General features: G+C 47.1%; 2 protein-coding genes across 5 annotated transcripts in view; one reads left to right on the top strand and one right to left on the bottom strand.

The window, feature by feature from the left end:
* Positions 1–6,024, top strand: part of CAMK1G (calcium/calmodulin dependent protein kinase IG) — a 33,203-nt gene extending 27,179 nt beyond the window's left edge. For 2 of the 3 annotated variants that reach the window (XM_078849790.1, XM_073319945.2), the window contains 7 exons: positions 708–783; positions 1,281–1,393; positions 1,925–2,003; positions 2,393–2,480; positions 3,202–3,617; positions 4,150–4,278; positions 5,403–6,024. In XM_078849790.1, the coding sequence (XP_078705916.1) occupies positions 708–783; positions 1,281–1,393; positions 1,925–2,003; positions 2,393–2,480; positions 3,202–3,617; positions 4,150–4,240 (863 nt within the window). In that variant the 3' untranslated portion in view covers positions 4,241–4,278; positions 5,403–6,024. The remainder of the gene's footprint in view (positions 1–707; positions 784–1,280; positions 1,394–1,924; positions 2,004–2,392; positions 2,481–3,201; positions 3,618–4,149; positions 4,279–5,402) is intronic. The other variant, XM_073319947.2, reaches the window with a different exon arrangement.
* The window catches only part of LAMB3 (laminin subunit beta 3), a 49,132-nt gene continuing 31,998 nt past the window's right edge, over positions 5,993–23,126 (bottom strand). For both annotated transcript variants that reach the window (XM_073319941.2, XM_073319943.2), the window contains exons 13-23: positions 20,873–20,984; positions 20,109–20,481; positions 19,239–19,399; positions 17,303–17,511; positions 15,315–15,518; positions 14,322–14,466; positions 11,490–11,697; positions 10,034–10,175; positions 9,415–9,591; positions 8,283–8,436; positions 5,993–6,807 (exon numbers count right to left, since the gene is read on the bottom strand). In XM_073319941.2, the coding sequence (XP_073176042.2) occupies positions 6,674–6,807; positions 8,283–8,436; positions 9,415–9,591; positions 10,034–10,175; positions 11,490–11,697; positions 14,322–14,466; positions 15,315–15,518; positions 17,303–17,511; positions 19,239–19,399; positions 20,109–20,481; positions 20,873–20,984 (2,019 nt within the window). In that variant the 3' untranslated portion in view covers positions 5,993–6,673. The remainder of the gene's footprint in view (positions 6,808–8,282; positions 8,437–9,414; positions 9,592–10,033; positions 10,176–11,489; positions 11,698–14,321; positions 14,467–15,314; positions 15,519–17,302; positions 17,512–19,238; positions 19,400–20,108; positions 20,482–20,872; positions 20,985–23,126) is intronic.

Raw genomic sequence — 23,126 nt, 5'->3', positions numbered from 1 at the left:
GGTCTGTCTTTACATGTTCCCCATCTGTAAAATGTAACAGTAGGGAGCCCATCCTAGGCTCTGGACCCCAACCCATATATTGAAAATCACAAAATAAACAAATTAATATGACTCATCACAAGGGGTGGTAGAGCTAATGTATGTCAGACAGCATTTTGAGGCTATAAAGTTCTGTGTAAGAACAACCAGGTATAAAAGATCAAACCGCGAACCTGGCTCCTTGGAACACACAGGAACTGAGATCCAAAGGTTGGAAGCTTAAGCTAGACAAATTCAGACTAAGGTGCAAATTTTTAACAGTGAGGGTAATAACCATTGAGAATTTACATTTATAGATTTGAGGTGGAGTCTCCATCACTTCAAGTCTATAAATCAACACAATGGTTTTCTAAAAAGAAGGGGTCTATAGCTCAACCAGAGGTTAGGCTTGATTCACACATTAGAGTGACCGTTGTTATGCAGGTCACATTAGATTATCCTGTTCTTTCTAATCTTAAAATCTGAGTCTGTCACCTCGCTGCTGCTTGGGATTCGGTGGGTGGCAAATGCACAGAACTTTGTTTGTACACAAAAGTCACTAACTCCCTCTCCAGTCTGAAAGCCTCACAGATCAGGTCGATGAGAAGCCAGTTATTGGATGTCCAGTCACTTGCTATCCTGAAATGGTTTATATTGCCTAACTTTGATTTGCTTTTGATTTCCTGTAGCTCCAGAGGTCCTAGCACAGAAACCATATAGCAAAGCTGTAGATTGCTGGTCTATAGGAGTCATTACCTATATCTTGTGAGTATAAGCCAACAGCACCCTTGCTTTTTTCAACAGGTGCTCAGGATTCTTCACTGGTGTGGCCCCTTATGTGATCCCCCCACATGCTTGTGCAAAATGAGTGTGACATGCCACCGGTTTGTTCCCTCATTTGTTCACAAGGTGAAAGGCAGTGAAGAGTCAGTGTAATAAAGACTGCAGCCCAATTCACTATAGAGCCCACCCTGTGCACTATTCCTTCAGTACCATCACTATTATCCAGCATCCCCTCTGTGCTTTCTAGGTTCAGCTGCATCCCATTAGCTGCACACCAGCTGTGGCTGTCCTGACATTGCTGCACTGGAGCTTTTAACCTTTTTCTGAATTCATACACCCAGACTGCGCTGTGTGGTGGATACATACCACCTTCTCCATTCTTCACTTATCCCTGGGATACGCACCAGCTGACCCTGGTAGAGTTAAAAAAGCTTGTGTGCATGGAGAGAGGAGGTAATCAACTTCCTGTTCTGCTCCAGGCTATGTGGATACCCTCCTTTCTACGAAGAGACAGAATCCAAACTGTTTGAAAAGATTAAAGAAGGCTACTATGAGTTTGAGTCTCCATTTTGGGATGCTATCTCTGAGTCAGGTAAATCTCACCCATTGGGCAGCGCTTTATTAGCACCCTGTCCCTCTCAGGCATGCAACATCTGCAATCCAGAACTCTTTGGATCCTGGATGGGCTGAACTCTACAAGGGAGTGCAAGTGAAGGAGACTTTAGTGAATTGCATCCTCACATTTTCCACAGCAAGTTATTTTCTTTACTTCCTGGCCACAGTAAGGGTTTCCATGCACCTTTCTCTGAAGCATCTGGTGCAGGCCAGGATCAGAGATGGGATACTGCACTGGGTAGGCCACAGGTTTGATCCACTCTGGCAATCCCTACATTTCAGCAATAAAACTTGACCCATCTTCAGTTAACATGGGCCCCTTAAGCAATGTGTATCTCCTGAACACATATCCATTTTACCTTTGGGACAGTGTTACAATACTGTGGGTTTAGACATAGAATATTTGATGCTTAAACAGCATGTTTTATCTGCCAGTGTTTGCTGTCAGCTTTAGGATTACTTCCTGTAAGTGCTAAGACATGATTCTATCTCTGTTCCCCACAAACAGCCAAGGATTTCATCTGTCGCTTACTGGAGAAGGATCCAAATGAGAGGTTCACCTGTGAGAAAGCCCTGAGGCACCCCTGGTGAGAGCAACGTATCCCCTAACATGTGCACCTAACATTGCTGGTCTCCACATTTAGTACTGGAGTGCTATCTGTAGCCTACAGAATGGTGATGTTACTATTCTCTAGTTTTTTCTTTGCAATCTGACTTGGAATGTTCTGTCTTCTTTCATTTTTTTTGTGAAGAAAGTGGCTATTTGTGCATGGTTCACCTTTAAGATGGAGGGGAAACAATCCCACTGATATTTTCTCAACTCTGAAGTGTTTGTATTATGTTTTGTTGCTGTTTTTCCCTTTTGGGTTTAATTACTCTTGATTGAATGTACAAAGTAGTTATCTGCCTCCAGAATATGGAATGCCTCTCAAATACCATCTGCCTACAAGCCTGTTTCTTCTTTCCCCAACTGCAGGATTGATGGAAATACAGCCCTTCACCGGGACATATACCCATCTGTCAGTGCTCAGATCCAGAAAAACTTTGCAAAGAGCAAATGGAGGGTAGGTTGTGTTGCCATTGGGTGCTCTAGAATTATTTCCAAAGCAATTCCAGTTGCTGCAATCTAGCCATGAGCACACCTTCAACACCACAAATGGGACCCCTTCCCCAGAAATCAATTTGGACATCTTGCATAACCATTATTTATATTATGGTAGGACCAAGAGGTCTCAGCTAAAATTAGAGCCCCTCCATAGGGCTGAATATGATACAAAAACAATACGACACAGATCTTAAAATCTAGACAAAGGGTGGATTAGGAAGGATTAGTCCCATATTACATGGGGGGGGGGGAACTGGGGCACCAAGCAACTGACTTACCTGTGGGAATTGAACCCAGGTTTCTTATGTCTTACCCTCACACCTGTCCTTCCTCTGTCAGCTAATCTTGTGAGATTGGACTGCTTCCTGGTTGCAGTGAGGTTGGCAATGCTGCAAGAACAGACTCTTCCATGGCATTTTAATTACTCTAGCTCAAAACTGAACCCTATTTTTGAACAAATCTTGCTGCTCTGACCAGTCTGTAAGTAACAGTAAATTCCACAGCTGCCTTATCAAAAAGGGTGGGTGAAATTTTCCCCTGCATTTCCTTATGCTGGGGTTGAACATGGCCCATCTTCAGAGCAGCATGGCACTAATTAGTAAATTGCTAATCAGGAGATATCCTCCATTCACTCAGCAGCTTGGGAGATGGTCATGGTGGTTTTATGTCCTCTTCCTCAGCAAGCCTTCAATGCTGCAGCTGTTGTGCGCCACATGAAGAAACTCCACATGAACTGCCATGCACAGGCTGACGTCAGCCTCCCGGTCATACAAGTGTCAGAAGTATCCAGACTCAACAGCCCTATGGTCACCAGCCAAGAGGTGCCCACTCAAGACAAGACGCTGCTAATCCCCATGTTAGCATGTCAAATTCCTCCCAGCCAGCTTGACCAAAACACCCAGATGACACTGAGCAACCCATTAGATCACTTGGTTAATGGGTCGCTCTCAGTTGACAAGTGCTTGATCCATCCAGACAATCCAAGCCCTCCAACTAGAACTTCTTGCAGTTGCAGTTCAGCTTCTGGAGGGCCCGAGAAGGTGAAGACTGTCTTCTGTTCGGAGTCAGCACTACTTAAAAAAGCTGCCAAAAACCAGTAGGTAGCCACATTGTCCATTCTAAATATTGAGCCAGATTTATCTTCACAGCACAGTCCCTGCAACCAAGTGGCACTGGGCTTTGTGGAAACATGGCAGATGAGTTGCATTCCAAGCACCAGCTGTAGGTGGGAAACGGGGGGGAGGGGCAGATGGAATTTTGGATAGGTGTGGCTGGCCAAACTCCCTCCCACTCCCTTGGAGGAGGGCCTTGGGCATCAGGTTGAGACACATTGGCCAGGTGACATGGCAGAGTCCTCAATGTACTGATATACCAGAGGGCTTCAGTTCCCCAGCATCCTCAATCTGGTGCCTGTCCACAATTTGGAAGGGCCTATTTTTTGGTTTTGTTTTGCAGTTGCTAAAAATAGTGGTCCTGCTCCTTAGCTGGCATTAATTGCACAGTTATGCCATTTGAGTAGCTAGCCTACTGTTTATATTAGCCTACTGTTATATTTCTGCTCAACTGAAGAATGTACCTAGTCTCTCTTCACATTTTGCATTTTTCTCTTTCCACCACCTCAAAACCAGTCACTTCAAATCAGAGGTGATCGTACCCATGAAAACCAGTAACAATTCATACCGTGGCACTGGGCAAACTGGTGTGTGTTTGGTCATGTGATTGGCAAGTCATCCACTTGAGCCAACACATCTTTAACGGTAAGTGCACCAAGATCAAAAGGATTATTGCTTTAAAGTGATGAAGCAAAATGTCTATGGATTATAGAGTTTTCTGGGTGGAATAAGCTTTTGTTTTGGTTGTAATCAAGGCTGAGCAATGTCATGGCAGCAAGAGTCTGAAAAACTGAAGCATCTTTCAACTTCTGTTGAGACCAGTTCTGTGAATCCAGGGTCCAGATTGGTTTCCATAGGAGTTGCTCACATCCTGTTGCATGAGAATAGGGCCCCTCTGGCCTCTAACCTATAGAAGAGAGGTAGCACATAGCCCTGCCATTCTGAACTATAAACAATTGGGAGTTATTAAATCAGAGCAACCACAAACTGGACAATGTCAGTGACTGTAAGCTGTTGCCACATAACTGCTCCATGGTGGCCTATATAAAATGTGATTGAGGGAGTCACAATCCAGCTCAGAGGAGGCAAGTGTCCATATCTCTCAAACCACCAGCCCAGTCAGCACTGACTGGCTCCTTAGGCATTCTCAGCAGACATCAAGGACTGATGGGGCCATGAAACCTGAACTACTTTCCCATCCTTAGCTGTGATTCACCCAAGTCAGGTCTGAAACGTAGTGGCCCCACAGCCTCAGGAAGCCTGCACTGCTACCCAAAGCTCTGCTCTTGATTGGAAAGAGATCACCTACCAGAGGCACAGGGACGTCTGTGTGAGCATGGAAGTGGCTTTTTTTTTGACTGCAGATGAGATGGATTTGTACTACTGTAAGTAAGCACTAAGAAGTATTAGGATTAGACATTGCATGAAGGAAAATATTCCCCCAAACTAAGGTGAGGATGTTAGCTCAGTTCTCAACATCTACTTGGGAGAAGTCAGTCTTGCTTTATAGTACAGTTCCAAATTCTCTGTAAAAGGCTAATAGATATACAGACATGAGCAATATGTTACCAGTAGCTTTATGCACATCAGCAGAAAGTTATCAACCTGTTGGAGTCCATTCCAATTGATTAATCACTTAGTAATCCTTTATAAGCTGCAGATTAATGGAACCAAGCTAGCCCTGGTGCTGTAAGCTAAAGAAACACAGGCTGCAGGAACTGTCCACTGAAACAATTCTAACAGTGACATTGAACTCTCTCCCATTCCAGAAGGGCTGATTTACTGATTTCTGCACTTCACAGCCAGAAAGCACTAGCACGAGGAGGGGAGACTGAATCCTGGCAGAAGCCAGACAGGGAGCCATTTTCTCAGAGGAGAGCAGCCATGTGGTGGAGAGCTGCACACTTTTTAACTCCGAAGTAATCCTTCAAAGCAACAACCTTGAAGAGTACCTGTCTCATGAGAACATGGAGCAGTTGCTTGAGAGAAAGGAGGTGTAAGCACATGAGGCTTCTGCTAGCACCTTCCATCTATATGACACATATGTCCTTGCACAAGGCTGTATCTTCGTTCTTTGTAGAGATTGTGTAGTTGTTCAATGTGTAACAAACATGCTGCACAGTATAATTCTTTTAAAGCAAAGCCAATGGTATTTGTTTAGTCTATACCTCTCTGCTAGGTTTGCTGCTTACTCCTGAGCTCCAGCATGTTGAAGTCCAATATCAATTGCCTCTCTTGGGTGTGCAGTTTTCCTCAAGCTGTGAAAAGAGAGAACTTGCTACCCATCCTCCACCTGTCTGATCAAAGTGAGGTCTGAATTACCTGCTTCCACATCTGTAATTGTGTAATAAACACTATGCTTAATAAAGCTGACTTTTATTTTGTAAAGTACCTGGTGGTTAGACAAGGAAGTGGTCTCTTAAACCTCCCACTGCAAATGCAGACCTGTTCCCTACAGGCTTCAGTTTGCAACATATTGTCTAAGTCCAACTGGATGGTATCTAACTCCACCTGAGAGCACAACTGCTCTTACGTTTGTATAAATAGGGCTTATTCAGTTATCTGCTCCTGGGCCTGGTCCTATATTTATCTGTAGCCTTAGTTCTACTCCTCTTATGACTCCCTTAGAAGAACTAAATGCACTGTACCAGAAAAGTTAAACCTCAACTCTGGTCTTAGTCATTCAAAAGGTAAAATCCAGGTGCTAAAACAAACATCCCCGGTCACATTAACAAACCTCATACAGAAATAACTCCTTCCAAAAGGCTTTTTTCATTAGTTATATCTTCCCCCTTTCCTAGAGCCCCCCAGGGTTGCTTCAGCCAGGCCATATAACATTCATTCTCTCCAGAGGCATTTTTGTCCTTTTGGGCTCCATGCTAGCATTTTCTAAAGCTACAGCAGTTCTGTTACCAAAGACACTAAGTGTGAGAACAAGAAAATTCTATGAGAGGGGACTAACTACCCCAGTCAGTGTTTGAACAGAAGGCAGACTCTGCAATTACAGGGCAAGATGGAGTCCCAGCAGCTCATTGATTGATTAGCAACCGGTGTAGTAGGTGATTCTTTCATGGATATGACTGCTGATCTTTTCCACTTGCTCCTCCAGGCCTGCAAGGCTGGCTGACTTGATGATTAATGCATTGTTGCTTTTCTGAATTTCCATTTCTATACCTGAGGAGAGAGCAAGTCAGGATTAGGGGAAGATAGTCCAGGAAAATGATATTGTGCCCTAAGGCCTTCATCACCCTTCTGAAAATCTACACCCTCTCAATCTAAGTCAGGAGAGCAATATGAGAACCCACCAGAACAGCCAAACCCACTAGCCCTGCCTAGGACATGTCCAAACCAGTCAGTAAGTACATCAGAAAGCCACTGTCCAGGGCACCCCATAACATCAGTCAATGTTTCTTTCCAATAAAGCCACTCCAGACAGTGACCATTGAAGTCAATGGAAATTCCATTACTGACATCAATGGCTGAGCAGAAACAAGCCCATACTGTATGCACCTTGTGTTTTAGAAGGGAAATTGCACACTAACCTATATAGCAACATCAAGACTCCTTGCTGAGTTCAGCAGTCTACAAACAGCATTAAGTGACTAGCAGCAGCATCCAATCAAATCCCTGACACGGAGAGGCACCTTTGGTGAATGATGTTCACTAGAGCCACTGCTTTATCACTGAAATCAGTGCCACAGCTCTGGCGTGATAACTACTTGGGCTCAGTGCCATTCTCCAACTTGAAAGGCTCAAGCCTTCTGGCCAGGGCACTTAATCTGCAGCGTGGCTGGTACCCAAAGCACACTGAATGAGGCCCTTAGACATGAGGGCTGGAAATGAATGCATGGTGCACCAGTGTATAGGAGAGGAAATAGAGAAGCAGGTTCTTGAAGCTAGTCCATAGGGGGTTGAGTGGTACGGTGGAGTTGGTACATCGGCTTTTGCTCTCCAGCTGCAAGTTCCGATCCCTGCATGGGCCACAAGGGATTTGGTGGAGTCTCAGCCTCAGTTCCCCTTGCATGCCTCTCACAAAACACCTACACCACTGGCATGGAGGGGAAAGGTACACAGCAGGGTCCAAATTCATCCTGGTGAGGCCAGGGAGGGGCATGGCATGAGATTTCTATTACTCAACCCCATAATGTTGCACTGCAACATTATCTAGCAGCAACAGAAGCAGCGACCAGAGCTGTGCAAAGTGCTGTGAGGTTCAGTGAAGAGATGTGACAAATGGTGGGCACATTAATCCATTTGTCATGAAAGCCACAAAGCAGAATCCAGTTGTCTGGGTTTCTGTGGCTAACACATTTGTCCTCCAAGTTCTTTACTTAGGAGGGTGTTTCTTGTATCTACAAGCAGAATCACTCATTCAGGGCTTGGCTAGATTAAGGGAATTTGTATTCGCATAATTACATTACATTCCTGGGGCCAAACAGGGTTTATATAAGAGTAACTCACCCTGCTGGTTTACACCTACACTAGGGCTTTGGATCAATGTAGAGGGAGGAGGATGAGGAACCTAATATAGAGAGGGCTTCAGCCATCTAATTCTGCACCACTCCCTCTCAGTCTTCTGTTCCTCTTCTAGTTTCATTCCCTCATCACCTGGCATTATGCCCTGACAAAGCCTGCACAGATTTACTTACTTTCCATCCTGAGTATCATAGCCCAGGTTTCTTCAAAGAGCGCTTTTGCCTCCCTGTCGATACTTTGGATCCTGCTGCCCTGCACTCCCAGTGTCGAACTCTGTCCCATCCGCCTCTTTAGCTCATCGTATTTTTGTTTTACCCGTTCAAATCCCTGTGGGAAAGCGAATGAGCAGTGCAGGTGAACTCAAGCAAATAAATGAGGTCCAAGTGATGAATGACCTCTAGACACTGCATTGGAGCTCTGTGTTATAAATGGCCATTATTACTATTATAGAGATATTAAAGACCATAATACATTTACATACTGGTTTCCAATGCCTTCATAGAAACCAATAATTCAGCATCATCTGGATTAACATGTTGCGTTCTGGTCACCCCATCTCAAAAAGAATGTTGCAGAAATAGCAATAAGAATAATCAAGGGCCTGGAAAATTCTCATATAAAGAGACGTTGAAAAGATTGGCATTGTTCACTATAGAAAGGAGATGAAGAAGAGGGACAAAATAATAGCATATCAAATAATGAATAGTTTAGAGTTGAGAGAGAGAGAGAGAGAGATCAGGAACTTCTGTTCTCCCTGTTTCATAACACAGGAAGAAGGGGACATTCAAAACTGATAAAAGAAAATTCCTTCTCACATGTGTAATTCAATTGTGGGACTCATTGCCTCAGGAAGTCATTGAGGCCACAAAATTAGCTAGATTCAAAAAAGGATTGGATATTTCTATGGATAAAAAGAAAATGCAGAGTTATAATAGTCAATGCTAACAATTTTTGGCAGGGATATTAAACCTCGTGCTTCAGGGCTGAAGTCAAACTAATTGTTAGACCAGGATGAGACCTAATGTGGGGGCAGATATCCTACTTCTGCTACTGCAGGGTTCTTACACCTTCCTCTAAGCGACCGGGTGCTGGCAATTGGCAGAGGTGAGATAAATTGACTAGATGGACCTTAGGTCTGAACCAGTCTGGTAATTCCTATGTTCCTAAAAACAGAGTAATTCACTTTCCATGCAGCATTCAAGTATGTTCTGCACTTTTGTGGCTTTGTTCCTGCATGAGAAGAAGAAGCTAGTAACAGATTATGGGCAGAGTCATTCCTAGGCTCCTACGAGACCTCCCTTGTACCTGCTGAGTGCTCCTTGCTTGCTCAATGGCTTCTTTTGCTCTCTGCTGAGCATCGGTGGCCTGCAACTGATTCTGCTCCGCCCTGTGCCGCAGTTGGCTGATTCTCTCGGTGAAGTTGTCCAGCTGATCAGTAATGTCTCTCATACTCTTCTCCGTTGGACCAAGGACAGCCTGGATCTGAAAGCCAAAGGTGTTTGGTATTTTAAAGAAAAGCTCCTCCCAGAACATCATTAATGATATATCATCCTCACAGGCACTCTTATGATTTATTATTGGTCTGTAATACAGACTCAGTAGTGAGTACAGCCCCCAAACCAGGGTTCCACCATGATAGGCTCTGTTTAGCTCAACAGAACAAAGATGGGGTAGGGCACAAGGAGAAAAACAGTCCGATTTTTACAGCAAGCCAATTTTGCTAGGATCCTGCCTCTTTGCCACAATTGTGGGGCATCATTGCACCAGCAGGGTAGGATGAAAATGGGCGGGAGGGGCAAGGATGTGATTAGTAACTTACCCTCAGTGGCAAGGCACTTTGCAGGGAGTTCCACAAGAGTTTCAAAGGAGCAGCGTGCAGGCCACGCAGCATTATAATGCTAGGAATGCAGCGCACATCACTCACCTCATCAATGCGGAGTTGGATGAGCTGAAGGGAATAGCTGGAGCCACTAATAGCATCCTGGGCTTCCTGGAGCACTGTGTTTGCTTGTCTCAAATTCTCCACCACTTCTTCCACGTTGCCCTCTACAGCATTTGCTCGGTTCCTGGGGGAATGCAGTAGGGAAGCATAATTAAATCAAAAATGTATCGTTATCTTTATAATGTAATTATAATGACAACACATGATGAGGTATTGCTTTGTGGCTCAAAAGTTAAAAACCGGCAGAGGGGAGATAAGCTGGACAAGTGGAACATCTTGCAAAGAGAAGATGTGAAAAGCTTGTAATAGAAGCCAGAAGTCCTGAAGCCACTGTACTTGACCATGCTGCCTTCCAAGAAGAAAAGCAGTGCTGTACTTCCTACCACTCGGACGAGGAGGCAAGATGGGAAAAGAAACCAAAGCCTCCATTAGAAGCACAACTGCTTCTAATACTTGGTAAAGTGGGGAAAGACGAATTATTTAAGGGGGAAGAAAGTGCCCAATTAGTTGCTTAAAGCTTTACATCAGTTACACTGGCTGCCAGTTTGAAGTGAGACTTTTTACTTTCCCCTGGAATGTCTGCATGCAAAGCCAGACTCCCCTAACTCATCATACTCAGCTGGTGTCAGATGCTCTCAGTGGGTTTACACTCTTATCGCATTAACCTTCTCTCCAGAATATTGCTATGATGGAATGATCATAAAATAAACCCATTCCAGCTCCACAAGGGTGCTCTGTTTTGTTTTTTTGTTTTGTTTTCAAAGGGACAAGCCTCCCAACTTCCATCAGGATAGTAAATAGGCCATTTAATGCTCGTGTCCTCTCCCTTAGTAACTGTGCGATTATAAGATCCCATTACTGAGTCCCTGGAAATCCAGTTCAGCTCTATCATCTCTCATGATAGGAGCTCAAAGAAGCAAAAAAGGTTCCCATTGGTCAGGGAAAGATCCCCACCCCAATATCTATAATGAAGGGATGTCAGACTATTGTTATTAGAGGCAGGGTTTATTATCTGCATTGCAGTATCAGCTGGAGGCACCAGTCAAGACTGGAGTCCCATGTCTCTAGGTACTGTACAGACACACAAGCTATGGGGCTAGAATCTCAGCTGATATAAATCAGCACATCTCCACTGAAGTCAATGCAGATTTACACAAGCTAAGGATCTGGCCAGCAGTCAAATGCAATTTGGCTCCAGTAATTCTGGCAACATTATCCCAACCATGCTGTGTAACGTGACTCAGGCACAACCAAGGTGAATCTGGGAGTGGGAGTTGCTGGAAGGCCACATGGACAGCGAGAAGCAGGATTGAAATGGGGAGTCTCTCTCTTCTGGAGGGACTTGAGAAACGCAAATATACGGCCACTTCCATCCATTTCCAAGGACTCTGGGTCAGGCCCATAGACTCTCATCCTATTAGCTTAAAGCCCAGTTTACCTTGCCTGTTCAGCCTCTTGCTGAAGCCTCTTGGCCTTAGCGATATCACCAGCTGTTTGGGTGAGGATGCTCTCAGGACACTGCAGCTTAGCAGCCAGGTTTCGGATCTCAGTCATTTTCCTCAGGACGGCAGCAGTGTCCGTTGGGAGGCGGAGCGAGAGCACATAGTCGCTGACCTCCTGGATGGTGGCAGGGTCGGTGGCTGGGTCTAGAGAGTTTACAAACAAACAAAAGTCAGGTAGAGCTGCAAGAATAGCGTGCGGGCAGGTCTGGGAGCACAGCATGGGGAGCCAGAAGTCCAGGGGACAGGCAATGCAGCAAGTGACTATAAACACCAGGTTCAGGGGTTACGAAGTCCCAGCTCCTCTAGCTCCCACTACCTCCTCATTCAAAGAGTTGCATGTGTCTGCCAACATGCGGCCAGATTACCGCTAACTTAGTCCATTAGTGTATCCCCCATTTTACAGTCCCTCCTAAGGGACCCTAGGCAGTACTTCAGCCAGAGCCACTCGCTACGCAGATAAGATGTTCTGTATGTCCCAGCTGTAAATCAGTCTTTGTGGATCCCACCATGCAGGCAGGGTTTCAACCGTGGGACAAAATCCAGGAGGTGACTCTTTGACAACTGAACCCTCTGAGCTCAGGGGAGTCAGATCAGTTGAGCAGAGAGACAATGGGCCAGATTCAGCTTTGCACAAGTCAGTGCAGGTTGCTGCACCAGCTAACGCTAGGCATAAGCTTGACCCATGGCCTGGAATAAAATAAGAACTGGTTGAGATTTAACTAAGGACACTGCAAAACACTTCAGCCAAGCTTCCAGCCAGAGTACTAAAACAATACCTTTGATTTGACAAAGAAATCTGTGCCTCTAAATGTGGAGTACAGTCTGACACTAGCAACAGACTGAGCAGCATGTGTATTCCAGGACAAGCCTCTTCCTCGATCACCACTGAAGAGAGAAGAGCCGTGCACATCCCAAAGGACGCTGCGTTAGGGATTAGCTGGGGCTTGGTAATCTCTGTAATACCTGACAGTGCTGATTTTCTTCTTCACCTAATTCTCATAAGGTTGATCCGTTATTAAAATCTGCTTATGAATTATAGGTCATCCCACTGGCTGTGGGGCACAATAAATTCTTTAGCCTGGTTAATAGTCTGCACCATAGAAGATTTGCTTGAGTGCTGCTGGAAAGCTGGTCTAGGTCTGAGTGCTGTGCAAAAGCCACCATCATAACTGATGCTAACTTAGGGCCCTCAAAGGCTGCCTCAGCATCGAGGTGAAGAAGAATGTACTCTGCTCTCAGATGCTAGGATAGAGGTGTAATGGCAGTGGAAGACACGTGACGAAATCTCTCCCTGCTGTCGCTGTACTGTACCTGCTCTGCAGATGGAGTGCTTGGTGCCCCAGGACTGTCACTCCAGCTCTTTTCACCTCTGCTAAATTCAGTTGATTTGTTTTTAACTGGTTTTTTTCCACCTTGGAAAAGGAGAGTGGTTCCTGAACAGCTGTGGGAAGCGTGGCTAGATTTCTCATTAAGTTCTACAGTACAGAAGGCCGAGGGCTAGCAACTTCTGCCCTCCCTACAGCCACTTACGGTAACTTCACAGATGGCATTTGGAGGCCATTAAGGCAATGGGCTAAATCTGTCCCAGGTGTAACTCCATGGAGGTCACCAGGGTTATACCACCAGTAGTTAATCTAGTTCTGTGAGAATGGCACAATCAAAGCTTGACTCTGAAGATGGTGGTCATGGTCAGACTGTACTTTCACTCCCCAGGGGAGAACTAATTTAAGTTTCAGGTGCTGAAGGCCCAAACCTTTCTAGATATAGTCAAATACCCAAACCATTCTAGATATAGTCAAATACCAGAGCTGACGACATTCAACTTATATCAATGTTAGTCCATTTTTGAATACAAGTCTGCTGTCCGGGGCTCATGGTGCATTAGTGACATTTACACTCTTAGGCAAAGCAAAAGCAGCACTCCCTTTAAAAATGGTTGTCTTAGTGTTAGACTAAGAATATTAACCACGTCTGATTCCCCAGACAGTGCAGTGTGAACTGATGCAAGGATGATAGTGGGTATTGCAAAATATTATTAGAACTAAGAGAACTGTCCACAAAAAGGCCCAACGCCAATCAGAACTTGCTTGTTCTCAGGTCTCATTGAAACTCGGACTGCAATTCAAATATTTGCAAACCTTTTGAAAGCTCCTGGGCCTTTTTTCCAGCAAATCTGATGCCAATTTATTTTTTCCTTGCAACACGAATTAGGTGAAACTGAGACCTTTTCACTGAGTTTTGGGCTTCCTTTGAGCTTTAAGTACAAAGCAAACCTTGGAGGTGTTTAACGTACATGGATCAAAACCAAAGCAAATATTTGTACCATGAGACAAACCCCTGGGTTATTATTTCCCCGGCTCTTCAGAAAACACATCTAAGGAGCTAGAGCTGATGGGGATCCCAATGGCCTAGTGATTATGTAATTCTTCTGCCGGGATTCCCTTTCTCAATGCAACCAAGAATTCCTCTCATGAGATTTAAAGACTTAGCAGAGAATACAAGGCCAGATCTTCAAAGGCTTCTTTAACTGTACTCAGAACTGGCACATCCACTGTAACCAGCCAACAAACCCTTGTCCAGGTGAACAGGTGTAAGTCAGGTTGGGGGAGTGATTCCCTGACCTGTTCTCACCTCTCCCTGTTCTTGTGGCTAAGGTTTTCCATCCACAAAGGGACAAGCATGGGCATGCTGTGGGCTTAGTTAAGGAGTCCCTTAGAGGTTTCCCCTCAGTGTCCTGCCCTCACATGCATGGAGACTAATGGATTTACCTGACAGGAAGTTGCGGACTTGCTGGATGAATTGCTGGATGCGTCGGACGTCTCCTTCTATCTGGGTCCTGGTTACACTCACTTGGTCCCCGAGACGTCGTGCATTGCTTTGGATTTGGTTTGAAGCTGTTTCTGCTGCCCTGATCTGCCAACAACAGTGCCCCCAGTAAAGTCAGGTTCTACTTGGCACAAGACAGCCTAGAAAGCTCACCAGCCCTGTCTGGGCTCTGCCACCAACTCCGTAGGTGACGTTGGGCAAGTCACTCCACCACTCTCTGTCTTGGTTGCCCCATTGTCAACAGATTGGAGGAGAGGCTTGAGGGATAAAGCTTTAAGATAGGATTTTCAAAACAGACTTTCAATGGGACTTGGGCTTCTAAGTCATGAGTCGCCTTGGAAAATTCTGCCCTTAGCATGTGCAAAGTGCTCTGAGATACTCAAATGAAAGTCTGTAGGAAGGGACTAATGTGGCTAACGTGTACATGCTGGGTCCTAACTAAGGATGGTGCAGAGAGACTGGAGCATCAGAGCAGCATCAAAAGACTTGAGAAGTTTAAGCTTTCTAAACCCGCTCTCCATCTTGCATTGCTGCCCAGGAAATTCAGTGAGAACAAGCTCCTGGTGACCTTCCCTGAGTGCTGGAAACACCTGGAGAAGAGCTGTTCCCTGGGTATTTCAGACCTTTGGCTTCCACTCTCAGAGGGAGCCAGGACATGCAGAGTCAGCACAAAAAATGACCACTTTTTAAAAGAAGTTCTACTAACATTTCCAAGCCACCCAGGAAATTCAGTTTTGGGTGAAGTTTGAGGTGAATTATTTGAGCCCTGCCTGGGTAAACATGCCTGCCATCCCCCTCTCTGCTTAATGAAGGTGACATCTCCATTGCAGTGTATCCTGGGAGCAGGTGAACACACAGCGTGTATGCTAATCAGCCCCTCCTTGCCGTTACCTGTGGAAGCAGACACCCCTGAGCTCCTCATTCCCTGTACCTACCATCTGCATGGTCCGCTGGAGCTGAGTCTTTATGCCATCCAGCTCTCTGGTGGTCTTCTCAGCAGTTCTGACTGCACCACTTGACAGTGGAATGATCCCTCTGCAGCTGAGGCCCCTTCCGCACCCCGTTGTGCTGTCCTGTGGACACAGCTCCCCGTCACAGTGCCCAGGGGTGCAGGCCTTGGATCTGACGCCACTGCAAATCTAAACACAGAGAGAAGCTGCATGCTGGTGAGAAGGCTCTGATGGTACTGGTGCTACTTCACCATCAATGGCACAAAGACTAGAGTGGAGATGAACCTTCCAAGAGAGACACAAGAGAACAGGGGTATCTGCATATCCATGGGTGCACAGTTCTTTTAGGACGATTTCTGGTGTCGCATTCAGCATGGGCTTAGAGGAGAGTACATGCAGGCGGGGCTATATATGAGTGTCGTGCAGGAGTGTAACAGAAGATGCACCCAAGAACAGTTCATGGAGCGTAGTGAAAGGTAATGTCTTGCAGTACGGAGCAAATGCATTGTGCGGGGAAGAGTTTATACAGAGCAGTGGAGGATATGCATAGACAGCTGTATGTAACTCAGGGAGAGCATCCCTGGGTACCGTAGAAGGAGTATATATTTTTGGAGGCAGGTACACACTCGCTATTTGGCAGCCGTCAGTGGCAAGGAACAAATGGTATCGACTCCTGCGCTCCAGTTATCAGGTCTGTGAGCAACAGAAGAAGCTCCGTACAACACATCAGGGTGTCTAGAAATAAACGAATACACTTCAAAGGGCCAGGGCACACCTGGTCTCCAGGTTATACGTGATGCCCACAAATACCCTGTAACCCACAGGGTTTGCTTGTACAGATGGCCATAGGCTGAGAAATCCTAGGGGGTACTTCTGCATGAATGGCAAAGGTTTTGGATTGCACGTCGCCATCTAACAGTATCAGTGTGGTCTATTTAGTGAGGCGGCCAAGAGGAGCAGCCTGTGAGGGTTCAGAAATGGTGCAGGGACTGTCATTTACCCCCTTCCTGTCACAGGCAGGGATCTTTCACATGGGGGTGGCTCTGATGCTGTGAAAAGCAGCGAGATGAATGAGTGATGGTCTCCACAGCAACATACATCAGGAGACGCTGAAATGTGTCTCCATGGCAATAGCAGAGCAGCATAGGGAAGAAAAAGAAAAGGAGACCTTGAGCCGAAACCAGACAGCTCTTGGGGACATAATGCAGTGAGAACTGCTGGGGAAAAGTTTCACTAGTGGGGAGACCATCCCGTGCCTTCGTATCTGCTGTTACCAGGCAGATCAGGCTTGACAAAGATCAGGCATGACAAAGCCCTGGCTGGGATGATTTAATTGGGGATTGGTCCTGCTTTGAGCAGGGGGTTGGACTAGATGACCTCCTGAGGTCCCTTCCAACCCTGATATTCTAGGATTCTAAGCAATGCTCAACCTTGGCTCAGCTGAATAGCACCTGCCAAGAGCCCCAAGACCACACCCCTTCGGTACATAAAATGGGGCAGAGGGATGCAACCTGTGGATGCTAGAGATCCCAACATACCATGCTGGGCTGCTTGGGTCTAGGTGGAGCAGTGCAGGCTGAGATCTCTACCCTCTGTGCCCTGCAGCCATGTCTTAAAAATGAGACCGTCTCCGAGACAAAACATGGACCTGCACTGCCAGCAGAGGTGCAACTACAGCATGGGTAGACACGCTCAAGCTAGCTTTGATCTAGCCAGCTCAAATACCAACAGCAATGAAACTGTGGCCTCAAGACTAGGCCCTTAAGTATATACCTAGGGTCCTGGGTGGTCTTGAATAGCCTGTGCTGATACAGTTTCAGTGCTATTGGTACTCAAGCTAACGAGATCAAAGCTAGCCCTGGTTTGTACACACATGCTGCCGTCACACCTCTGGCCGCACGTAGACGTATCCTTGGCCAGGCATGCTTTGACCACCCCATTTCAGCCTGCGACAGGATCCATGTCTGTTTCACCTTATTTATAGTTGGTGTCAAGTTGGGGGAGGAGGCCATCTCGCCCTGGAGGGCCTCCAGCCTGGAGGGGTGGTCTGTAAAGCTGCTTTCCAGCCCCTCAGTCATTCTCCGGTTCTCTCTGGATTGAGCCAGCAGGCTGGAAGTGCCCGCTATGCGGTAGCTGGCGTTGGTGGAGCTCTGGTACGCAGAGCTGACAGTCTTGAAGGCTCCTGCAGGAATAAAACCATGTGCAACGTGAATGGCTCCATGACTCATCCATGCAGCAGTGCGACCTAAACCATGGGATTGATTTTAGCCTGCTAGAGAATGTGTGGTGGGGAAGGGGGAGGAAGCTGCGAGACTGGTTAGTCACAAGGGTAGAGATTAACGGTCCTTTTATTGATTGCTTCACTGTGAACTGCAGCCTCCCTTGTGTGTCTAATTCTGTCTTTGAGCTAATGGCTGTAAACAAAACGAGAACAAAATACATACAGGTCTCGATCCTGGGCTGCCCAGAAGCAGGTGGCAAAGGTGGCTTTATGGCACGTCTATGGCTTTCCCACGCCAGGCCTGGGGACTGACAGGGCCTGGAGTAGTCCATGGGGGGGCTGCTCTCTCTCACACCCATCTAAGAGGGACTGTCCTGACAGCATGGGATCACATGATGCCCCGGCCATTCCCACGTTCTCCTAGCCAGAAACCCTCCACTGGGAGCCAGAGGAGGGGGTGGCGTAGGCACGGCTGCAGGACCTTCGTACCCCGCTGTGGTTATTCTCCTTTGCTGGAGCAGAGCAGTGTAAAGTGGCCATAGGAGGACCAAGGATGTGACCTCACAGATGGAAGGAGAGGAGTGACCCGTACAGGACAATGAAAGAGTGAACTCACTTTAAAGTAAAACAAACCACTGGTAAAACCTTGGGTTGAAAAATGCGGAGGATTCTGGATGGGATTCTAGATTTCAGTTGAACCCAACATCTCAAAGGGAAGCTCACTACAAACCGCCAGGCTTTTCTTAGTTTCCTGCTGAAGCTACTACGATTCTCAAGTTCTCCATCTGAACCCACCAATCCGCCCAGCTGGCTTGCTGAATGCAGAACCCCTTTGGAATCACGGCAAGGAAGTCCTGCTTCCTCTCTACTGCTCAACAGAAGCACAGACACACACACCTCAGCCCTCAATGGGAGCAATCAGGGCCTAACCTTTGCTCAGACAGCCAGAGATTGAGAGAAGTAAATGGAACTGCAGAGAAGAAAGATGGAATCTACCATAAGCCTCCGAGGTCATTCTCTAGCGCTTCAGATCAGTGCTTTGCCAGAAAATCCAAACAGAAGTACACTGTGCAATGAGTCAATGAGGGAAAGCCGAAAACAATAAGAAAGAATAAGAAATCTTTAGGGAACTAGCTGTAGCAGGGATGTGGAGGCAATCCACCAATATCATCATCACAAGACTTAATTAGCTCTTCCCAACAGGGTCTGACAACCACTTGGCTTCCTCTTCTACCCCATCACTTTTTCCATCTGTGCAAAAGCTTCATTCGTTCTGCTTCCTTCCAGTCCTGGTGACAGATTCTCAGAGGGGCTTTTATTTCCCTTTTTCAATTAAGCTCAGGCTGTGTTTTAGGAGAGGTGCTTCTGTAACATCCAGAAGGAAGTGTGTGCTGTCTGGGAGGGAAATCAGCTGGACTGCTGGGATACTAGTAGCAACACTGCCTGTGGCTAACCTTTCTGATGCCAAAGCTTTGGAGACAAATTCTACCAGCTATAGGTGCAAAATTGCTGATGAAAGCTTTGAAGTTCAGTGGAAAGAGTACCCCTAACCTGCATAACTATTTGCTGATCCTAAATTGCCCATCAATACAGTGATGCTCCTCACCCATCCGACTGGTGGAAAAGTAGCCAGAATTGCAGTCACCATGGATGGTAGAGTACAACTGCATTGAGCCAAAACTGCCTACCTGAAAGGTCTGTGTGGCGGCTGGCTTCAAACTGGGTCTTCTTAATCTGGTACTGCCCGTTAACGAAAAGCAGGCTCTTGTCCAGGGCTTCAAGATCATTGGCTAGAGAGAAGGTGTCATTCACAAAGGGTAGGTCAGGATTTATGCCCTGGACCTGCTGTCTGAAATCGAGAAAGGAGAAAAGAAAATGAACCATATTAGAGAGCACCGTCTGTCCGTCTTATGTGTATTGCGTGCAGAGAGCCCAGCTGAGATCAGGGTCCCATTGTGCTAGGCGCTGTATACACACAGCAAGAGAGAGCTGAGAGTTCCTGCCCCAAAACTTTTGCATCCGAATAGATACCAGACAAAAGATGTGAGGGGAAAAAGAGGCTTAGGCAGGGGAAAGGATTTCTCCCGATCATAGAGGAGGTTGGTGGAAGAGCCAGGAATGCATCCTCAATCCAAGGCCAGCACTGCCTCTCTGCCTTATCTGTCTGTCTAATCATCTGGGGCAATAATTTCCCTAGGATGACCTGTGCAAACAATGGGAATGAGGGGCTCACAGTTTGTTCTACCCAGTCTGTGGATTAGGAGGACAGATAGGTTGGCAGGACGAGCACTTATGGCAGGACCTCCAAATTGTGCGATCACTGAGCCAAGCAGACGTATTTTAAACTGAAGAAGAGGCAAAAATGTTAGTGGGATTAAATGTGTAACACGCTAAGTGTGTATATTGAGCCCCTCTCTAGTATCAGGTCCACACAGGATAAGAGCCTCCTACTGCAGCCAGCCCAGGGAGTTCTTCCTTTCGCTCAAGTGGTAGAGGCCGGTATGGGGTTCTGGGCACTGTGAACAGATCATCTGTACAAGTGAGGAGGAGTCCTTTACCTGATTGCAGTGAGCATGCTGGACACCTGACCCAGGCCCTGCTGCGTCACTAGGGGGTTGCCGAGGATCCCCTGAATCTGCTGAACATTGCCTTCTGCTTCCAAGACGCGAGTGCTGAAGCCAGCGCCCCCTGTTCCCAGCTGCAGTCGTGAGGTGGAGTTTCTCAGGCTGACTTGGCGCAGGCCGAACCGGCGAATGTCGCTGTCGTAGGCCTGGAAGCAGGGGTGGCATGTCTCGCAACGGGGGTAGTTGCTGCAGTAACCCCGCTGGCACTGGTCGCAGCGAGGCCCGGTAAAGCCAGGGCGGCAGAGACAGCTGCCTGTGGTCTTGTCACACCCCATCCCCTCCGTGCCCTGGAAATTGCAGTCACACTCTGTTGGGTGGAGAGGGGGAGGTGAAAGCCTGTGACAGGCAAGGCAGTGCTGCTAAATCAGATCCCCATTGTATCCCACTTCCCCTGCATGGACCCTCTGTGGAAAGGAATTAGAGTGGTGAGCCCCAACATCTCACACCTTATCCAGGATGCAGGGGGGAAGGCTCTGGCATGGAAGGTGGCAGGAAAGGACCCAGCAGGAGGCAGTACTAGACACACGGAGGGATGGGAAGAGGAACAGAGACACACAGGGGGGCTGTTCCAGAGGGGAATGGTCTCGTCTACCAAAAGCAATAAGGTTTTGAAGTGGCAGGACAAGGGCCAGGAGACATTTTTAGAAACAATAATTCCCCGGTACTGAAAAACAGTGATAAACAACTATCGTACGGACCTCTGCATCCTGTCCTGACGTCACCATAGGACCCATCTGGACAAACCCGCAGCTGGGCAGCGGAGCAGGTACGCCCCACGAAGCCTTCCCGGCACTGACACTGCCCTGTGAACTACACCAAGAGAGGCACATCAGCGGGGAAACAGCTTTGAACTATGTCTGCAGGGGGACAGGGGGAAAGCCCTCCCTCGCTTGTTCTTGAACCAGCAAATCACACCCCCTCGTAGCAATGTCCCTTGGTAACAGGACTAGTGTGCAGAGTCCCCAGGAGTGGCAATCCCATTCTTTCCCGGGGGAGACTCAGCTACTTATTCAGCCCAAGTTTTTCCCCCTCTCACTTCCATTTCACGTCTCTCTTAGTGACGCCCTTCTGCTGCAGGGCCCAATGCTGAACTTAGTCACCCCTGAGTGCCTGAAGTTACACCCCTACCTCCACACCGAAGTGCCTCCATAAGGGTATGTCTGGGCTCTGAGCTCGAGGAGACAGCCCCGCGCTAGCTCTCATCAAGCTAGTGGGAGTATGTGTCCTGGCGTTGGGAATCACACTCCCAGCTCAGAGCACAGACACCTTACGAGGCCTGAATCCTTCCAGCCCCTGTTGGCTTGAGCACTTTTGACAACCCACATCACCAGTGTTTGAAAACGTTGGCCCAAGTCCCATGCTAGCTGTGATGAGAGTTCTCCTCCCCGCTGCATCTCCTGCACGCAAAGAGCTCTCTCTCTCCATTACCCAAGCCCTTCTGCTCCGACACATCGGCTCCGAATCTTTACTAGGCCAAGGGCGAGAAACAAAGAATGTAGCACAGGATTTGATGTTTCTGCCATTGGAAGATGCTGACCTTACAGACTGTAGACAATGCAAATGCAAGGATATTACCATATCTCAGATTGACAGTATCGGGGCGGGGGGAGGGAATTGGGGAGAGATCATCAGCTGACTTTAAGGAGGGAGATGCGAGTCCTTAGACACGTGTCCCCACACTGCTCTGACTGGTGACCATAGCTTGAACCATTCTAGGGGCCCCCACAGCCTCTGAATCACCCTCAGTATCTCAGACCCCTGAAGTGCCCAGGGGAATGCAGAAATACTGACTTTCATTTCCCTCAGTCTCCACTGTGCATGCCCAACTCAAAAAGGCCCCTTTCCAATGCTTGTATCAGCTGCCAGTCCTCTGCAGCCAGTGGATCCATTGCATGTTCCACTCTCCCAACAAGGGGACGGTAATTAAGGATGAAATACCGGCCTGCTCTGCTTTAAAAGCAGATGATTTTGCAGGCGCATGCTGCCCCTTATCCTGCCCCATACAAGGGCTAGGGTCAGTCTGCAATGAGCCATCCCAAAGAAAACTCCAATGTACAGTCCTTGGAGAGAAACACCCTCTTTCTTTTACAGGGGAAAAGAATCAACTGACACCCAGTTCTCAGGGACGGCTCTAATGTAAAAATACAACCTAGCTGAGACTGGATTGTGACTCAAGAGACTGGGACTCAAATCCCTGCTCTGCCACAGACTTGCTGTGACCCCTGCACAAGTCACTTAGGTTCCCTGTGCCTCAGTTCCCCATCTGTAAAATGGGGATAATAATCCTCCCTTTGTCAGTATCCTCTGTGTTGACTGTAAGCTCTTTCAGGCAGGGACTGTGTCTTATTACGTGTCTGTGCATCTCCTAGCGCAGTGAGACGCCAGTCTGAGCTAGCCCCTAGGCATGTTTGCAACACAAATAATAAACAAATAATGTTGATTCCAGATTTCAAACAGCCCCATGTTCGAGATGTTCAGACCTCAGGTTTTGGTTCTATGTAGGACAGAGGAATCAACCACAAAAACTGGATCTGGAGTCGATTCTGAATCCCCAGTTGTTTGATTTTAGGACCCACCTCTGATTGTTACAATTGGCATATTTTTCCTAATATATAACCTGAATTTTCCTTGTTCTCCTCTCACTGATTAATGAGGATAATTAGTCCCCCTTCTCCCACAGCTTAAGAGCTCCTATTAGGATTTCTTTGCTAAAGAGCAGACCTTTAAAATGGCTTAGCCTTGTCTTTGTAATTACCGGTTTGCCTTCCTGCACTGCATGAAGGGCATGATGGACTACAGACAATTGCCGGGTGCTTTAGGGACACGTGATGCAGCCCTTTCCTAAAGGAGAGAGGCAGGTTCCATAGAAAAGTGGCAAGATGAGACCATCTAATAAGTGGTCTCAACTCTGTGATCACTCGGTGGCACAATACCATGTCACCGCCCCACACA

Source organism: Lepidochelys kempii, chromosome 21 (assembly GCF_965140285.1).
Source record: "Lepidochelys kempii isolate rLepKem1 chromosome 21, rLepKem1.hap1, whole genome shotgun sequence".
In the NCBI taxonomy this organism is placed as follows: domain Eukaryota; kingdom Metazoa; phylum Chordata; order Testudines; family Cheloniidae; genus Lepidochelys; species Lepidochelys kempii.
The sequence above is the reverse complement of the archived record's forward strand: the minus strand, read 5'-3'. Positions and strand labels throughout refer to the sequence as shown.